The sequence below is a fragment of the Bos taurus genome, chromosome 21, assembly GCF_002263795.3.
Source record: "Bos taurus isolate L1 Dominette 01449 registration number 42190680 breed Hereford chromosome 21, ARS-UCD2.0, whole genome shotgun sequence".
Classification (NCBI taxonomy): Eukaryota; Metazoa; Chordata; class Mammalia; order Artiodactyla; family Bovidae; genus Bos; species Bos taurus.
In genome coordinates this window covers 44,932,007-44,952,002 of record NC_037348.1, presented here as the reverse complement: position 1 = coordinate 44,952,002, position 19,996 = coordinate 44,932,007, and the positions used below count along the sequence as shown (strand labels likewise).

At 38.5% G+C, this 19,996-nt stretch overlaps 1 protein-coding gene across 2 annotated transcripts; it reads left to right on the top strand.

Annotated features, from left to right (window-relative positions):
* Positions 1 to 776: 776 nt before the first annotated feature.
* Positions 777 to 17,859, top strand: EAPP (E2F associated phosphoprotein). 2 transcript variants are annotated; one of them, NM_001075800.1, is given in 6 exon segments: positions 823 to 929; positions 3,905 to 4,086; positions 5,177 to 5,269; positions 6,561 to 6,678; positions 9,307 to 9,420; positions 14,981 to 17,859. In NM_001075800.1, coding segments are annotated over 6 exon segments (858 nt in total). In that variant the 5' UTR covers positions 823 to 855; the 3' UTR covers positions 15,258 to 17,859.
* Positions 17,860 to 19,996: the final 2,137 nt, after the last annotated feature.

Below are 19,996 nucleotides of genomic sequence, written 5' to 3'. Positions count from 1 at the left end.
GCAAGGAGATCCAACCAGTCCATCCTAAAGGAGATCAGTCCTGAGTGTTCATTGGAAGGACTGATGCTGAAGCTGAAACTCCAATATTTTGGCCACCTCATGCGAAGAGTTGACTCACTGGAAAAGACTCTGATGCTGGGAGGGATTGGGGGCAGGAGGAGAAGGGGATGACAGAGGATGAGATGGCTGGATGGCATCACCGACTCGATGGACACGGGTTTGGGTAAACTCCGGGAGTTGGTGAAGGACAGGGAGGCCTGGCGTGCTGCGGTTCATGGGGTCTCAAAGAGTCGGACACGACTGAGCGACTGAACTGAACTGAATTGAATGACAGCTTAGCAACTTTTTGGAAGACAGAAGAGGGCGGAAGTCAGACTGAGAAGGGAGAACTGTGAAACCAAGGCAGTAGCGCGAGAAAAAAAGGCAGAAGTGTTTCAGGCGACGAGGCTGGAGGGACGTCGAATGCTAGTGTCTGGAGACCTACTGGCCCTGATCTAAGGCTACAAGTCCCTCAGCATATAGATTTCTGGTTTTTCATGTCACAACGTGAAACACGGCAAGTGGAGTGTTTATCTCACATACTGCCACTTATGAGGGTGCTGACTGCAACTTCCAGTAATAAGGTAGCGGCTTCCTATGTTCCAAATAGGAACATATTCCTGTTGCGAAGGGTAGCAGCAGGTCTTTGGGACCCGCCTGCCGTACCAGCCCTTCGCTGGGAATAACCGCGCAGGCGCGCATTAAGGACTCGGAAGTGCGGGCGGAAGTTGTGTCGGAGCACTTTAGGGAAGGGACCTGCGGAGTAAACAGTCATTCGGCAGACGCCTGTGGATGGTATCGGAGGGGCTAGTCACTATGAACCGCCTCCAAGACGACTACGACCCGTACGCAGTTGAGGAGCCTAGCGACGAGGAGCCGGCTTTGAGCAGGTGGGCCCCTGGCCCGCCCCGTCCCCCTGCCTCTCCCCGGCCCCCGAGGCTTCGGACCAAGGTCGGACCTCAGCCTCCCGACTTGCTGCGCTTTCCGGGCCCTTTCGGATACTCCGGCCAGCGGTTCGGGACCCTGTCGCACCCCGCTGTCGTCTGTGGAACTCCGCCGGGGGTTCTGGTGAGGTCTTGCAGTCACGGGGGAGGCAGGATCGAAATTGGCGCAGGGAAGGGCCATAGTCCATATTCTGGAATTAAGCGTAAGATTCAAAAGCCGTGAGGTCGAATCCTGCTTCTGTAGCTTACCAGCGCTGTGACTGAGGGCCAGTCTCTTATCGTCGGTTTCTCGTTTGTAAAAAGGAAGTATAATAAACATCTCGAGTTTGTTGTGAGGCACTTGGGACTTAACTGTGAATTGAACATCATGAAGATTAAACTGCCATAAACAGAAATTAGGCTATTGTATGCTTGCTCTGGGCTACAGAGATCAGACATAAGATTTTTTGTCTTCGACAGGTTTAACGGTAAAGTAGGGGACATAAGATAGATAAGTATCTTGCGAGATACAGGTCTTGGAAATAAACGTGTATTGCAGAAGAGCGCTGTAGAAAAAGATGACCTGGGATAGTTACAGATGAAGTTCCACGGGAATTTCCAGAAGGGAGGGATTAATCCTACCTGGGGGAAACTTGCAATTATGTTGACTAGGTATTTCCAGGCAAGTTTAGCCATTTTTAAAGCTGTCAGCAGATCCTGTTCATAAACTTAAAAACATTCTGTCCGACTAGTTTTCTGTGAAACCGTTTTTCTCTTAATCACAGTGCTTCCTCATACTATCCTGAGGAAGGTTTATAGGATGGGAGATCAGACTGCTGTGAGGATTTCTGTTGTGGGAAGTGAGGATGGATTCCAGGATTCCCTTATGAAGAGTTTCACTTAGGGGCCCAGTCTGTGAAAGTAGGTCTCAATTAGTAATTCAGTTTGATTGGTTTCAGTGTTTCCTGAACTTGAGTTATTCTTCCATTATCATTCCCATATTCACCCTTGTTATTATTCATTTAATATTTTTCTTTAAGTCAGTTTACATTTTTGTAGTTAAATGCCTTTTTTTTTTGGCTCACAGTTTGTGAGATCTTAGTTCCCTAACCGGGGATTGAACCTGGGCCCCCAGCAGTGGAAGCACAGAGTCCTAACCACTGGATCACCAGGGAATTCCCATGTAGTTAAATATTTGTAAGGAGACTTTATATTCCTGTGATGGTTGCCACTGGTAAGGTAACTGTAAATACTTTGAAAACAAAACAGTGTTATTAGGCAGTATTGCCTGCTGAATCCAATGCTTGTTTTGGAAAGGGAAATTGTGTTAGAGAGGTGTTTAAGAGGTGTCTGTCAGGATTTGATTTTACTCTATCTAGAAGTGACTCCTTTATCGCCTGTTACTGTTTCATGGAAGCTGGCAGAACACATGAGTCTCCCGAGTAAGAGACACCTCACAGTAGAGCAAGCAGTCTGAGCATCCCGTTTGTGTTGGTTGCTCTTGCTTCCAACTCCCATCTATAGGAGTTACTTGGAGAGGCCCACATGGCTGCTACGTGTTCAGTGGGTTGGTATCATAGCTGAGGACCACTTGGGCTTGGAGAATGCACCTTTTACAGCAGGCAGTAAATATGCCACTAGATGCCAGTAACCCCTCCTCCCACATCCCAGTTGTGACAATCAAAAATATCTCTAGCTGTGCCATATGTTCCCTAGGAGGCAAAATTGCCCCCAGTTGAAGAGTACTGTGATAGTTCAAGGGTAACAGTGAAAGATAAGCCTGAAAAGATAAGTTGAAACCAGATTGTGGAAGATTCTTTTGAATGCTGTACTCGGAGTTTTGGTCATGGATGATTTTCTTTTGGATTTGGGTAGTGATGTGATAACAGTTCTTTAGGAGTAATATGCTGGCATCAGGGTTCAGGGTGGAAGGAAGCAGAAGAGTTTTGAGACCTGGAGATCATTAGGCCTTGATGGTACAGGCAGAGATAAGAGAACCTGAGTGAATATAGAGGTGATGAAAAAGGGAGCATGCTGATCAGGATGGGGAATTTTCTTGGGAGTAAAATCTGGATAAGGCCTCTGTCATTAGCAAAATTGATTGGCATGAGTTGTATTATTCTTATTTACCTTCTTCTGGTGTATTAATAGAAGAGAAAAATAGTGAAGCAAAACCCATGAATAGTCTGTAACTGTTCATCAGACCATGAATCATTGAACATTATATATGTACTATTGACTGTATTAGAAATGTCTTAGGCATTTCATCTGGATAACATTTCATTTCTTCTGATACCTGGTTTAATTCCATACTGCTATTGATGGGGAAACCCAGGCACAGAAGGGCAAATCGGCATACATTGCTCAGGAGAATTTGGAATATACTTTAGGTCTCTCTCTCTTTTTATAGTTCCCTGTAGCACTGTGCCTTTTAAACTGTGATATTTATTTACTGTCTGTTAACATTTTGTGTGGATATATTAGCTGTCTGTTACGTATATTAAGTTTTATTTAAGTGTCCAGACTTTGAAACAAACGCCCAGTAAAATTTTCATTGCTGATAGAATTACGAATTGGTGCAATACACTTGAAAAGTAGTGTGATAATTCCAGAAGTCAGAAGGATGTTTATGTCTAATTTTAGACATTTAACCTAAGGAAATCAACAGAAACAAAATTATATATCCAGAGCTATTCATTGTATGTGTTTAATAGCAAGGACAAATAACTATACAGCATCTGCAAGAGGAAATGGTATGCAGACATTAAAAAATATGTTTGGAAATATGCAGAAATGGTTGAAGTCAGAAGAGCTGTATGTAATGACAGCTGAATCCAGTGCAACCTTATGAAACTTAAAATTGTTGGGCAATGGGATGATAGGTGTTCAAGTTATTTTAATACTTTAATGTTCATGTTCTTTGTGATTTAAATGTGTTCTAGTTCTGAAGATGAGGTGGATGTGCTTTTACATGGAACTCCTGACCAAAAACGAAAACTTATCAGAGAATGCCTTACTGGGGAAAGTGAATCCTCTAGTGAAGATGAATTTGAAAAAGAAATGGAAGCTGAATTAAATTCTACCATAAAAACAATGGAGGACAAGTTATCTTCTCTAGAAACAGGTAAACTTTTAGTTCGATTCTCACATAGATATTTTTCTAAGCTCCATAACGGCAGAGACCCTTATTTGTGTTCTGTTGTGTCCCCAGCACTTTCAGTCCGTGCCCAGTAAACACGTCTTGAGTGAATGAATAAATGTACTTGGCAACCTGAGCGTGCTTTTCTTTCATTGCTAGTGCAGACTTTTCCTGTGGTGCTGGAAAGAGGCTGTTAAGCGTTGTTTACTTATATGATTTCCTTTTGTACTTTTTACCCTAGGATAAAGAAAGACACATTAGCTTATAGAAGTACTTTTTAGGTTATGTAACACTGATATAGCAGATTGAGCAATGTGTCACCACAAATTCCTATCTTATTTTAGTAAGTAATGAAATATACTTAATTCTGGTGCGTGGTCTGTTATGTAAAATGTACCTGCCTTGAAAACTTTTGTGAAAGTAGGACTCCTCAACATTGGTTTCCATATTATTATGCCATATATTAACTATTAAGAATTGAAAGAATATATGATAATGATCAAAGCAAAGGCAGATATTAATTAAGAGGAAGAATTAGGGATGTACGCATATGATGACAGAAGTGTAGGTAATGTCACAGCACTGGGCACTACTGAGGAGAGGAAGAACATGTCCTTGACTCATTCCTCCTGACTCTTTATAGAGCTCTTACCCTCTTTTTTCTAAAGTCCCTTAAAACAAGATGTTTATTTCCTGTTCTCTACAGTATACTGCATGGCTGAAAGGTAGAGATATATATGCTGGTAACTTGAAAATATGGCTATTTTGTTTAATTAGATGTGCTTTTATCATTATCATATGTGCTTTCAGTCTCTTTCTGGCAAGAGAGGAAGAATAATTTTCTCATGATTTGGAACACATATTCGAGGACGAGAAGTTCTCTGTAATTGCATAGGGCACAGAAATACAGTAAGTCATTGACTCCAATAAGTCATTGATGTGAAAGTATTTTTCCACTGAAATGAAATTGGGAATGAGCCGATAGCAGTTTGAAGTGATGGAAGAATGTATGGAGTTTTTTATCTTGTCAATTCTGTATTTTTTAGTCTTTAAACTTCCTTTATGGTTTGACTAGGGTCTTCAGGAGATGGGATAGTTGGAACAGCTCCGACAAAGTACTATGACAATATATATTTTGATTCTGATTCTGAAGATGAAGACAAAGCAGGTAAGGAACATGTTCACCAGGTTTAGCAGCTATATTTTATGAAAGAAGTGTTACCTAGCAATTTGATATTAGGTTTTCCCTTTGAGTTTTATCTTTTAAGAAATTGCAGGCGGTTGATGTGAAAACAAAAGCAGGATTGTGCGTAGAACAGATGGAAGCACACACACCTGAGGGCCTGGGACTAGGGCAGTGTGCAGAGGCGCATCTGGGGAGAGGAGGAGAGTCCTGACTCAGTAGCTCTCTGCTCAAGGCTCTCGGCCTCTTTTTCCTTCAGGGTTCTTTAGCACAGCAGCATTTGCTTTCACAACTGCAGATAGTTTCTAGGTTTTACTCTCTTGTAGAATTTTCCCTAAGTTGTTGCTTTTTTAAAAAAATCAACCTCTCTGTTCTTTGAAATTGATTTTGTATAAATTAGAATTTTTTTTGGCTGTAGTGAGTCTTCATTGCTGCGTGCAGGCTTCCTCTAGTTGCGGCGAGCAGGGGCTACTCTTGGTTGCAGTCGTGGGCTTCTTATTGCAGTGGCTTCTCTCGTTGTGGAGCATAGGCTCTAGGCACCGGGCTGAGGCTGTAGTTGCTCTGCGGCATGTGGGATCTTCCCAGACAAGGGATGGAAGTGGTGTCTCTTGCATTGCAAGGCAGATTCTTAACCACTGGACCACCAGGGAAGCCCCTGATTTTGTGTAAATTTTGAGCAAAGTTGAGCATAATGACAAGAGCTAAAACTAAATTATATCAGTAGTTATGATGGAATACATACATAACATATTTATAAGGTAAAGAAATGATTTTATATTTTTATATATTGTTGCATAAATATTGACTTGTTCAAGTTGGTCTAGTATATGTATATGATCATAGTGTTCCACTCATTTTTGTTCTGAAATCAGTCGCATTTAATGTATGAGAACTTATGGAAAATTTAAGACATCAAAAATAGTTTCTAAGGAATTCCCTGGTGGTCCAGTGGTTGAGACTCCATGGTTCCACTTCTGGAAGTCTGGGTTTGATCCCTGGTCTGGGGAGCTAAGATTCTGCAAGCCGAGCAGTGCAGCCAAAAAAAAAAAAAATTAGTGTCTGTTCTTGACTTGATTTGGGTGGCTTTTTTGAGACTCTGACTTCTCATTATTTGAACTCGGTTCTGAACTTTATTTGGAGGAATAGTTTAAAAAAATTTTTTTAGGAAGATAGAAAAAATGTATACCTTAGGAAATAGGATTCTTCATTTTGTGTAAAAGAAGGTGTGAATTTTAGACATGCTACTTAGCCATATTCTTAACATTTTCAAAATTAGCACAAGTGACCAAGAAAAAAAAGAAGAAACAACACAGAATTCCAACAAATGATGAATTACTATATGATCCTGAAAAAGATAACAGAGATCAGGCCTGGGTTGACGCACAGAGAAGAGGGTAAGAACTTAAATTTAATATTTCAGATCTTTAGGGAAAATGATTAAAAGATGATTTTCACTGTACTCACGTTTTGAGTGTATGTGTGTATGTTTATAGAGACTTTGCTGGTGGCTAAGATGGTGAGGGATCTGCCTGTAATGCAGGAGACCCGGGTCATGCATAAAGAAAGTTTGAGAAAAAAAACTACTGAATATTTTGAAAATGAAAAGCAAATTTCAGTCAGGCCATTGGTTATTTATTTATTTTTATTTGAAATATAGCATCATGGACTCAATAGACATGAATCTGAGCAAACTCTGGGCAATAGTGAAAGACAGGGAAGCCTGGTGTGCTGGAGTCCATGGGGTCACAAAGAGCTGGACACGACTCAGTGACTGAAGAGCAACAGCATAGTTGATTAACAATGTCGTGCCAATGTCTGCTGTACAGCAAAGTGACTCAGTTATATACATTCTTTAGACCATATATTTTTTAAAAACTGTTGTTGAATTCAAACTGCTGTAGTTAGTCAAGTCTCTCCCTTCAAGAAACAAAGCTGACTTTTTTCAAATAAGCAGTATAAAATTACTTAGAGATTAAAAGTTTATATGGGAAATTCCCTGGGGGTCCAGTGGTTAGGACTCCACGTTTCCACTGCAAGGTGCTCAGGTTCGATTCCTGGTTGGAGAACTAAAATCCCGCATGCCTCAGCATGGCCAAAAGTAAAAGAGTTTATGTGGATTAAGAGTGGATGTGATGTTTTCTATATGAATACTCGAATCATGTTTACAAATTTGACTTTTTAAAGTTGAGGTAAAATTCACATGACGTAATGTTAACCATTTTGAAGTTAGCAGTTCAGTGGCATTTAGTGTGTTCACAGGGGTGTGCAACCACTTCCTATGTTGTTTCAAGTCATTTCCATCATTTCAAGAGGAAACTCCACACTCTATTTCAAATTTGATTTGATGAAGATCGATTTATCATAAAAATGAAAGCTGAAAGCTTATCACTGTTACCTAATGTTACCCTAGCCTGCCTGAGCTTCAGAATCACTGGTGAGAGTGAAATGCAAACCCTTGAGTCCTACTCCAGGAAGTTTCGATTCATCGAGGGTGGGGCCCAGGAATCTATAGTTGTCCAGTCCAGAGGGAATGTGATGCTGTGTGGGTCTTTGTGTACCACCTTTTAGCTTCCACTCTTCCACTTTGTTCTCTTTTCTTCTCTCAGTTTCATCCGTGCACCACTTACAGCTGTCGCTTGCATTTAAGTGATGAGTAGTTTTCACACCTACAGTGTGAGATGAACATTTTAAGTGCTATGAGCGCTGTTGAAATAATTAAGGAGCTTAAGATCTAGCTCCTGATTCCGGTAACAGAAGTTGTCAGTGACTTAAGATGGAATGTATTTTCATTGTTATGTAATCTTGAGAAGTAACATCTATAAGCCCCTTTTAAGAATATATCCTTTTATACTTTAGTGTCTTTGTAAGTAAATTCATACTTTATTTTTTCAATCAGCACATATTTGTTGAGCACTTACTATACGCAAAACACTGTTCCAGACTCTTGAAATACAAAAGGGAACAAAACAGACTAAGATTCTTAGGCACTTAGAGCTTACAATGCTTGCTTTTTAAAAGTAGCTTTATTGATGTGTGTGTGTTTAATTAGTAGACTTTTTTAGAATAATTTTAGAGGTACAGAAAAATTCAGCTGGTAATACAGAGAATTTTCTTATTACTCCCTGCAACCAACAGCAAGACGACCTGACCACTGGACTGCCAGGGAATCCCCCCAGATTTCCTTAGTTTTTATCCTAATATCTATATTCTCTTCCAAGAGCCCATCTGGGATACCATGTTACATTTAGTTGTCATGTCTACTGAGGCTTTTCTTGGCTATGAGTTTCTCAGACTTTCCTTGGTTTTGATGACTTTAACAGTTTTGAGGAGCATGGGTCAGGAATATTGTGGGAGGGTCCTCTATTGGAATTTATCTAATGCTTTTCTCATGATCAGACTGGAATTAGAGGTTTTGGGGCGAAAGACCATAGACGTAAAGTGCCGTTTTCATCACTTTGTATCAAGGGCACATACTATCAAGCATGATTTAGTTTCTCAGCTGTAAAGTTCCTCTTTCCACACCTTTCTGTACCTTCTATTTGGAAGGATGTTATTATATTTAGCCTAGACTTAAGGAGTCATGTTCCGTCTCCTTTAGGGGAGAGTATCTTCATAAATTATTTGTAGTTCTTACATATGGGAGATGTGTCTGTTCTCCCCATTTATTTACATATTAAGTCATTTATATCAGCATAGAGTCATGGGTATTTATTTATACTTTGCTTATAATTTAACTCTGTTTTATTTCAATGCTCTAATTGTTTTAATTTCAGTCATCAGGGGCTCTTTGAGTTGACTCCTGTGCCCCTTTAACATACTGTCTCATGGATTTTTGGTTTTGTTTTTTCTTTTTGAGTACCGCCTTACTTTCTGGCACTACAGGATGTTCCAGGTCTACCTTATGTGCCCCATTCCTAGAATTAACCATTTTTCTAAAGGGTACTGATTTCTTTTATTGGAAAGTGGCCTTAGAAAGGAAGATCTGGCTTTAATGTGCTTCACCCTTCCTCTTTCTGTTCTAGCTACCATGGTTTTGGAATACAGCGACCACGTCAACAACAGCAGCCTGTTCCGAATAGCGATGCTGTCTTGAATTGCCCTGCCTGCATGACTACACTATGTCTTGATTGCCAAAGGTAACTGATAAAGGGTAACAACACACACACACACACACACGCATGAAAATAAAACCACTTGGTGGTCCTTGTTTAAATAGACTTTTGAGGTACTTAGGAATTCTGATAAAGTTCTGTCCTCATATATCCCTTGTGCTGCACGACTAATCTTTATAGAAATAATTTTGATTATATGTAGTCTAACTAGGTTTTCTAATAAGTACTTGCCAGTGCTGATAAGGATTCAGTAAAACTGCATATATATTTTAAGATGATGAAATCTCTCAAATAGACTCATTCTTTTTTTCTATTGTGATAACATAAAATTTACTATTTTAAGCATTTAAAAATGTTGCTGTAAGAGTATTTCATTTGAATATTCAATTTATTGTTAGCTAGACCATTTAAGAATTAAATCTTTTCCCAGCTTTATTGAGATGTAATTGACATATATCATTGTATAAGCTTTAGGTATACAGTATACAGTGTAATGATTAGATATTCAAATATATTGCAGGATGATTACCACAATAAGGTTAGTTAACACAGCCATCACCTTACATAGTTCCTTTTTTTGGGTGGTGAAAACTTTTAAGATCTACTCTCAGCATTTTTCAAGTATGTGATACAGCGGGAGGCTTGGGTTTGATCCCTGGGTTGGGAAGATCCCCAGGAGGAGGTCATGGCAACCCACTCAGTGTTCTTACCTGGAGAATCCCTATGGACAGAGGAGCCTGGTGGGTTACAGTCCATGCAATTGCAAAGAGTCAGACACGACTGAGCAACTAAGCACACACACACACACACACACACACACACACACACACAACTAAGCACAGCACATTGTTAACTATAGTCATCATGCTATACATGCATCTCCAGAGCTTAATCATTATAACTGGAAGTTTGTATCTTTTGACCACCTTCATCCACCTACCCTCCCCCACCAACTTTTTTTTTTAATATAAATTTATTTATTTTAATTGGAGGCTAATTACTTTACAATATTGTATTGGTTTTGCCATACATCAACATGAATCTGCCACGGGTGTACACGTGTTCCCCATCCTGAACCCCCCTCCCACCTCCCTCCCCATACCATCCCTCTGGGTCATCCCAGTGCACCAGCCCCGAGCATCCTGTATCATGCATCCAACCTGGACTGGTGATCCATTTCACATATGATATTATACATGTTTCAATGCCATTCTCCCAAATCATCCCACCCTCACCCTCTCCCACAGAGTCCAAAAGACTGTTCTATACATCAGTGTCTCTTTTGCGGTCTCGCAATACAGGGTTGTTGTTACCATCTTTCTAAATTCCATATATATGTGTTAGTATACTGTATTGGTGTTTTTCTTTCTGGCTTACTTCAGTCTGTATAATAGGCTCCAGTTTCATCCACCTCATTAGAACTGATTCAAATGTATTATTTTTAATGGCTGAGTAATACTCCATTGTGCATATGTACCACAGCCTTCTTATTAATTCATCTGCTGATGGACATCTAGGTTGCTTCCATGCCCTGGCTATTATAAACAGTGTTGTGATGAACATTGTCTCCCCCACCAACTTTATGAGTTCAGTTGTTTGGTTTCTTTTTTTTTTGGATTTCACATATAAGTGAGATCATACACTATTTGTCTTTCTCTTTCTGACTTATTTCACTTAGCATAATTCCTTCAAGCTCCATCCATGTTGTTACAAATGGCAGGATTTTTTTCTTTTTTCTTTTTAATGGCTGAATAATATTCTATTGTGTGTATATACCATATTTTCTTTATTTATTCATCAGTCGATGGACATGTATGTTGTTTCCACATCTTGGCTGTTGTAAATGCTGTAATGGGTTTTTGGGAGGAAGACCACTGAAGTAAAGTGCCATTTTCATCACATTATATCATAGGCAACAAGCTATCAACATGATTTATGGCTATTAATGTTGACCTTGATCACCTGGCTAAGGTGAGGGCTCAGATGTCTCTTTGAGAGAGTATTTTCATTCCTTTGTATACATTCCCAACAGTGGGATTGCTAGATCATATGACGGTTCTCTTTTTGACTTTTTGAGGCTCCTCTGTACTGTTTTCCATGGTGGCTGTACCAATTTACATTCCTACCAGTAGTACACAAGGGTTCACTTTTGTTATCTTTTGACTTTTTGATCATATCTATTCTATGAGGTGATATCTTACTGTAGTTTTGAGGTGATGATCTTGCAGTAGTTTTGATACGTAGTTCCCTGATAATATTGAGTACCTTTTTGTATACCCGTTAGCCATTTGTATGTCTTTTTTGTAAAAATGTCTATTCAACTTCTTTGCCCACTTATTAATTGGATTTTTTTATATTGAGTTCCTTATATATTTTGGAGATTAACCCTCTATGAGATATATAATTTGCAAATATTTTTTCCCATTCCATAGGTTGCCTTTTTATTTTGTTGATTGTTTCTTTGCTGCGCAGAAGCTTTTTAGTTTGATGGAGTTCCCATTTGTTTATTTTTGCTTTTGTTGCTTGTGCCTTAGGTGTCAGCTCCAAAACATTGCCAAGACCAGTGTTAAGGAGCTTTTTTTTAGGTTTTCTTTTAGGAGTTTTACGATTTCAAATTTTAAGTTGTAGTCTTTATTTCAAATTAATTTTTGTGAGTGGTGTAAGTTAAGGGTCCAATTTCATTTTTTTGCCTATGAATATCTAGTTTTCCCAATACCAGTTATTGAAGAGATTGTCTTTTCCCCATTGAATATTCTTGACTCCTTCCCAAATATTAGTTTATGGTACATGCATGGGTTTATTTCTGGGCTCTTGGTTCTGTTCTGTTGATCAATGAGTCTGGTTTTTTATGCCAATCCCATACTGTTTTGATTACTGTAGCTTCGCAGCATAGTTAGAAATCAGGAAGTGCGATGCCTCTAGCTTTGTTCTTCTTTCTCAAGATCGTTTTGGTTATTTGAGGTCTTTTATGGTTCCATACAAACTTTAGAATTTTTTATGTTTCTATGAAAAATGCCACTGGAATTTTGATAAAGGTTGCATTGACTCTATAAAATGGCTTTGGGTAGCATGGACATTGTAGCAGTCTCTGAGCTTGGGATATCTTTACATTTATTTGTGTTTTCTTCAATTTCTTTCATCACTGTCATAGTTTTCAGTGTATAGATCCTTCACCTCCTTGGTTAAATTTATTCCTAAGTATTTCATTATTTTTATGTTATTGTGAATGAGATTGTTTTCTTAATTTCTCAGTTTGTTGTTAGTGAAAATGCAACAGATTTTTGTTGATTGCTTGTGTATCCTGAATCTTTGCTGAATTCATTAGTTCTAACATTTTCTTTTTGGAATCTTTAGAGTTTTGTATACATAAGATCATGTCATCTGGAAACAGGGATACTTTTACTTCTTTCTTTTCTGTTTGGTTACCTTTTCTTTTTTTTAACCTGATTGCTTTGACTAAGATTTCTAGAAATATATTGAATAGGAGTGGTGAGAATGGACACTCTTATCTTGTTGCCTGTTTTAACCTTTTTTTTTTTAACTTTAAACTTTTTATTTTGTTTTGGGGTATAGCCGATTGACGATGTTGTGGTAGTTTCAGATGAATAGCAAAGGGACTCAGCCATATATATATATTTATCCGTTCTCCCCCAAACCCCTTCCCATCCTTGCACATAACGTTGAGCAGAGTTTCCTGTGCTATATACAATAGGTCCTTGTTGGTTATCCATGTTAAATATAGCAGTGTGCACCTGACCTTCCAGTGTACATTTAAGTGACATGAACTACAGTACAATTGTACAGCCATCATGACTCTCCATTTCCAGAACTTGTTCATCATTCCATTTAGGAACTGTTTCCCCAGTAGACAGTAAGTCACCATTCTCCATCTGTACCTATCCCAGCCTCTGGTAATCTCTATTCTACTTTCCTTTTGGATTGTTCTTTGCTAGTGTATAGAAACAGCAGATTTTTATGTCTTCATTTTGCACTCTGCAACTTTGCTGCCTTAATTTATTAGCTCTGATAGTTTTTTGTGTAATCTTTATAGAACTTTAAACATATAATATCATGTCATCTGTGAACAGAGAAGATTTTACTTCTTCCTTTCCGGTTTGGATGCCTTTTATTTCTTTTCCTTACCTCATTGCACTTATTATAACTTTCAAGTTGGATAGAAGTGGTAAAATCAGGTATTTTTTGTCTTGTTCCCTTGTCTTAGAGGAAAAGTTTTGTCTTTCATCATTGAGTATGATGTTAGCTATAAATTTTTCATATATGGCCTTTATTATATTGAGTTCCTTATATTAGTTTTTGGGTATTTTTTATTATGAAAGAGTGTTGAATTTTTCAAATGCTTTTTATGCATCAATTGAGAAGATCATGTATTTTTTTATCCCCGTCATTCTATTAATCCAAATATACTCTTGCCTTTTTCCTCCTTTTTTTGCCAGTAGCCTTATAAACGTCTAACTTAGTCCGTGTTCTAAATCAGGTTAACTGAAACTAAATGATGATGCAGGTGGTAGATTTGTTCTAGTCACTGAGTAGCCAGATGTAGTTTTACTCTTACTAGCTAACTTGAGGTTTCTGATCATCTGCAACAATGAATTTTTGTACTCTCCATTTGAACTCTTAAGTTTTTTGTATATAAATTGACACCTAGAGTGGGAAATAAAGAAAAAGTAAAGTACCTGTGTATTTAAGTTGCTTCTCTTTTAAATTAAACCATACTGCTGTGTTACAGGATTCCTATACCCAAAAGAAGTTGCTTCAAGATCTAACAGTAGAAATTGGTCTTGGTAAAAATTGTGTTCCATATGAATACAGGATTCCAATATGGTGGAGTATAAATGTAATTTTTATGGTCTCACCTAGAGAAGCACCAGCCTGGTGGTTGGTGGAAGAGGAAAAGATCAGAGTTTAGAACCAGTGGAGGCATAACTTGACTTCACTGTTTTTAGCCAAATAGATATTTCTGTTGCATGAGCTTTAAGGCAGAGAAAAGAAAAGTAACAGTAATTACTAAGTCAAGAAAAGTAGGAAAAAACATTAAAAAAGTTATTTGAGGAGAACAAAGAAAGCATTATTTATTCTTTAGACTATTGGAGTGAAGCCAAGAATGGACATTATAAAGTCAGGTGCTCTTTAAGCATTTAAAATTGTAGCTTTTACTAAAATAGTGACCAGAATGGCACCACCTGTAATGAGAGGAGGGCAGAGTCTCAGGCCACAATAGGAAAAGATGCAGTCAAAGAATTTTTAAACATTACCTCTCAAGTTTCCAACAACTTTTCTTGTCTTTCTGTGTTGGAAGAGCAAATCAAAAACTTTTTCTACTGATGTAAAAGTTAGTTTTAGAGCAGTAGAATATATTCATTCTTTATTATCTATTTTTGTAACAGGTCCCTTCCTGTTCTTAAAATAACTCTTAAAAGTTTTTGAATTTCTTGTTTTGTTCTCATGTTTTAACTTTGTTTGGTATTTCAGTAAGTTTTTGATAGATAGTCTTAAATTTTTATCTAAATGTGTAACTATTAAAATAGAACATACATCCAAATTCTCCATTTCATTTTCCTCTTAGGCATGAATCATATAAAACCCAATACAGAGCAATGTTTGTAATGAATTGTTCTGTCAACAAGGAAGAGATTCTGAGATACAAACCCCCAGAGAACAGGAAGAAAAGGCGAGGCCATAAGAAGATGAGGTCTAACCAAGAAGGTGCTGCGGAGGAGGCAGAGACAGATGTGGAAGAAATCTATCACCCAGTCATGTGCACCGAATGTTCCACTGAAGTGGCAGTCTATGACAAGGATGAAGTCTTTCATTTTTTCAACGTTTTAGCAAGCCATTCCTAAATAGCCATGCTGGCATTTAATTGCCCAATACTGTACACAAGGCAAATACACATTTATGTTCTTCTTGCCTACTCATCTCAATGACAGTCTGAGTGGTTATTTGAGGAAGCAGTGTTTTATCTTTATCTTTTTGAAAGAAAATGGTTATCTGCTCTCATTCCCCCACTTCCTTTAAAGAAAAAGAAAATTTCCCCAGTTCTGATGGGATTCATTATTCATTCCTTTTTTGGATAGATATTTGGAAGCTGGGGCCTTTTATTTATTAAAGCTCTGTAGAATTAAAATGTTCTAGAGTTACAGGTAACTTTTGTTTCAGAGTATTACTTTTATTTTCTGTTTTGGATATACCCTTGGTGTACTTAAACTATATTGTTTCTGCTTAGAAGAATGTTTATTTCTCTTCTCCCCCATAGGATAGAGTGAACAGTATTTAGTAACTGTTAAAATTAGGTAGAGTTAGTATGGGGGTGCCTTGGGTAATTAACATAGGTCTTCCCTTAGAAGGATGGTAGTTACAAGTATTCTAAACTAAATGAATTAACATAGTAAAATAGAAAGTTGTGGTAAGGAAGAGCAAACTAACCCTCTAGCTTTAGACTTAAAAATTCTGTTGCTCTCTCTTGTGCTGCCATTTATTTCAGAATTGCTGTTGTAAGCAACCAAGGTATGTTTGTTTTTGCTCTTAATAATAGAAAAATCATTAGTGGCAGCTTGAAGGAAATTGCAGTGTAGGCATCTGTACATATTTAGCTTTTTAAAAAAAATATGACTGGACTCATTCCAAAAACAACATTAGGAAACTCAGGGTCCTCTTGTTATTTTAATAGACATGTGATAGAGTGAAAAAAAATCAGGAAATAGGTTTTAATTCAGGCTCTACCATGCTAATCTTTGGCAAGTCTGTTCCTGTGAGCTCCAGTTTTCTCATCTATAAAATGAAAAGATTAGAAAAGAGCAGTGATTTTCCACAGAGGTCAGGGCTCAACAGAGCTTGAGTGGGACTTCTGCTTTCTTCCTCAGAGAACGATATACCTCCAGGAGGGAAAACATATCCTTTCCACCTCCCTGCCTTTTGCACTTTCTAAAAGGCTACACATAAGGTGAACTGGAAACAGTGATAGTGTGGTATTTGTAGGAATTGGATGGAGGCAGAAGAATGATAAAGAATTTGCTTCTAGGAAATTTCCAGTGTCTTAATATCATAGTTGATCATTTTTGTGATATGCTGATATCTATCCAGTTGAATTGTGCTGGAGAAGACTCTTGAGAGTCCCTTGGATTGCACGGAGATCAAAGCAGTCAACCCTAAAGTACATCAACCGTGAATATTCATTGGAAGGACTGAGGTTGAAGCTGAAACTCCAATACTTTGGCCACCTGATGCAAAGAGCTGACTCATTTGAAAAGACCCTCATGCTGGGAAAGACTGAGGGCAGGAGGAGAAGGGGTGACAGGGGATCAAATGGTTGGATGGCATCATTGACTCAGTGGACATGAGTTTGAGCAAACTCCGGGAGATAGTGAAAGATAGGGAAGCCTGGCATATTGCAGTCTGTGAGGTTGCAAGGAGAGGTTGCAAGGAGTCGGACAGGACTGAGCAACAAAAATCCAGTTGAAAGAAATATGTATACTTTTAAATGTTTCAATATATATGCTTTTAAATGTTTCAGTCGACAATATATATGCTTTTAAATGAGCGACTGATCTGATCTGATATACTTTTATGTTTCAACATATTGCCAGATAATACATTACAAAATACTACTACTAGTCTACTTACTTTAACCTTGTATTTGTCTTACTGTAGCTTTATAAGATCTTTTTCTGTCTTACTATCATTGTGTCAGGAGTCTGGGCGTGGCTTAGCAGTATCTTCTACTGAGGGTCCAAAAAAGTTGTAATGCAGTTGTTGGCCAGGTTGTATTCTCATGTGAAGACTTGCCCAGGGAAGATTCCACTAACTGCTGCACTTGCAAGCTACTGCACATTGTGAGGTTGTGGGACTGAGGTTGCTGTTTTCTAGCTGGATGTAAGCCAGGTGCTGCTCTCTAGAAGCCTCCTGCCAGGATGTATCTATGCTTCTGTTTTGTGTTTTCATGTGTATCATTCATGAACCCTTTGTCCCCTGCATTGGAAGCGTTGCAGTTTCTTAACCACTGGATCACCGAGGAAGTTCCTGTGATTTCTTCTTTTCTAAGCCCCTTATCCTCCTTACCCCTAAATGTTTCGTCCTCACAATTCCCTAGCCCTCCCTTGCAGGAGTCACTGCCACCCACCTCTGAACTGTTATGTAATTTGGAAATGAAGGAGGCAGGCAGTTAGGGAATGGAGGGAGAAAAGGGAGACCCTACCCCATGTCATCAAATATTAAGATGCATGCATATCCAATGTTGAATATCTTTTCTCAAAAAATTTTCTGAATGGATTATCCTGGTTTTGGAAATTAATTGACTGTGTTGACTCATTAATGATTTGATACGCATTTTAAGCAGTCATGGATATGTCAGAATTCTTGAGAAATGTAAAACTCTAATGTGCTAATTATTTTCAAATGTGAGGAAATTCATATGTTTTAAAATGAAAAATTAAGTTTATATATGAATTTAATGGAACATTTTAAAATTTTGTAGTTTAATTTTCTTAAATTGGTGTCTGCCCTTTTCATGCCTAGATCTCAGGCATTTTCTTGTATGTTTTCGTTTCTGGAAAAGTTTGCAGGCCCTGGGCTTCCTGCCTACAGTGTGAAATGGACAAATTGGATTTGATCAAGTCTTCCTATAGGAAGGGATCAGTAAGGGAACAAAAAGTTGGCAGTAGTTTATCAACATCCCATCAGTTCAGTTCAGCTCAGTCGCTCAGTCATGTCCGACTCTTTGAGACCCCATGAATCGCAGCACGACAGGCCTCCCTGTCCATCACCAATTCCCGGAGTTCACTCAAACTCACGTTCATCGAGTCGGTGATGCCATCCAGCCATCTCATCATCTGTCATCCCCTTCTCCTCCTGCCCCCAATCCCCCCCAGCATCAGGGTCTTTTCCAATGAGTCAACACTTTGCATGAGGTGGCCGAAGTATTGGAGTTTTAGCTTCAGCATCAGTCCTTCCAATGAACACCCAGGACTGATCTCCTTCAGAATGGACTGGTTGGATCTCTTCGCAGTCCAAGGGAGTCTCAAGAGTCTTCTCCAACACCACAGTTCAAAAGCATCAATTCTTCGGCTCTCTGCTTTCTTCACAGTCCAACTCTCACATCCATACATGACCACAGGAAAAGCAATAGCCTTGACTAGACGAACCTTTGTTGGCAAAGTAATATCTCTGCTTTTGAATATGCTATCTAGATTGGTCATAACTTTCCTTCCAAGGAGTAAGCATCTTGTAATTTCAGGTAATTAAGCAATTTCAGTAATTCTTAATAGCATGACAGATTTTATTATCTTTTAATAGGTATTAGCTAATGGGACCTAGGGAAGCACAGGAAAATTTCTTTTGCATTAAAGCAGTTCTAGGCAGAGTAGTATTTATTTAGAGTGATATATTGCCAGGGCTGCCACAACAAAATACCACAAACTAGGTGGCTTAAACAACAAATGTATTTTCTGACAGCTCAGGAGGTGGAAAGCCCAAGATCAAGGTCAGCAGGTTTGGTTTTTTGTTTTTGTCTTGAGTCTTCTTTGCCTGACTAGCAGAGGGCCACCTTGCTGTGTTTTCACATGACTTTTCTCTGTGTGTATGCAGGTCTATCCTCATCTCTTCTTAATAAGGAAAGCAGTTACAATGGATTAGGGCCTACCTATGTGACCTCACTTTATTGTAATTACCTCACTACAGATCCTGTCTCCAAGCACAGTCATGTTATGATGTACCAGGGGTTCGGATTTCAACATACGCTTGTTGAGAAGATAAAATTAAGCCCATAACAATTGTCATCTTTTATTTTATGTATAGCAAACTTGATGATAAAGCACACTTCAATTAAGGTAAATCTGTTTTCCTACTGTCTTCCAATGGGAATATACTGCCCTCCCACCCCTCAGTGAAACATATCGATAGCAAGAGTAAGACCTTAAGCTCAAAAGCAGAAACAATTTTGAATTACTCTGTACTATCCAGATCCTACCCCCGCAATTTTGATTTTATTCTTGCTGCTTTACCAAGTCTTTTATTTATATTGTCTTCAGTCCTTCTTCAAATGATGAGCATACCTTCCAGATACAGAGTTGCTCCATTTCATGTGGAAGATTCTATAACTTGGCTTCCCTTTCCCCTTTTGTCCGAGATCTCAATGAACTGTTTTAAAAAAAACACCTAATTTTATGGAAGTAGAGTTGATTTACAATACTGTACTCTGCTCTGTAGCAGTGTGATTCAGATATATAGATAGGTATTCTTATCTATATGGTTTATTATAGAATATTGGATATAGTTCCCTGTGTTGTACAGTAGGACCTTGTTTATTCTATATATAATAGTTGCGTTTGCTAACCCCAACCCATCCTTCCCCCTTCCCCCTCTCCTTAACAACCACAAGTCAGTTCTCTATGTCTGCGAGTCTGTTTCCGTTTTGGTAGGTAAGTTTTCAATGAACTCTTCTACCACCTCACTTATCCCCGTCTTTTTTTTATTTCTCTTTCACCTTCCTTTTTATTTTTGGTGTTACTGTGTGCAAAGGCCTAGACATACAGAGTAAGAAGAAATACATGTTCTTTTCGTGAAGTTTACTGTCCAGTGTGGGAAG

Excerpts from the sequence above, each read along its gene's own strand:
- EAPP (XM_059879062.1), top strand. The coding sequence starts at position 832 with ATGGTATCGGAGGGGCTAGTCACTATGAACCGCCTCCAAGACGACTAC. Across the intron at positions 930-3,904 it reads GAGGAGCCGGCTTTGAGCAG|TTCTGAAGATGAGGTGGATG; the intron begins GTGGGCCCCTGG and ends AATGTGTTCTAG. Across the intron at positions 4,087-5,176 it reads GTTATCTTCTCTAGAAACAG|GGTCTTCAGGAGATGGGATA; the intron begins GTAAACTTTTAG and ends TGGTTTGACTAG.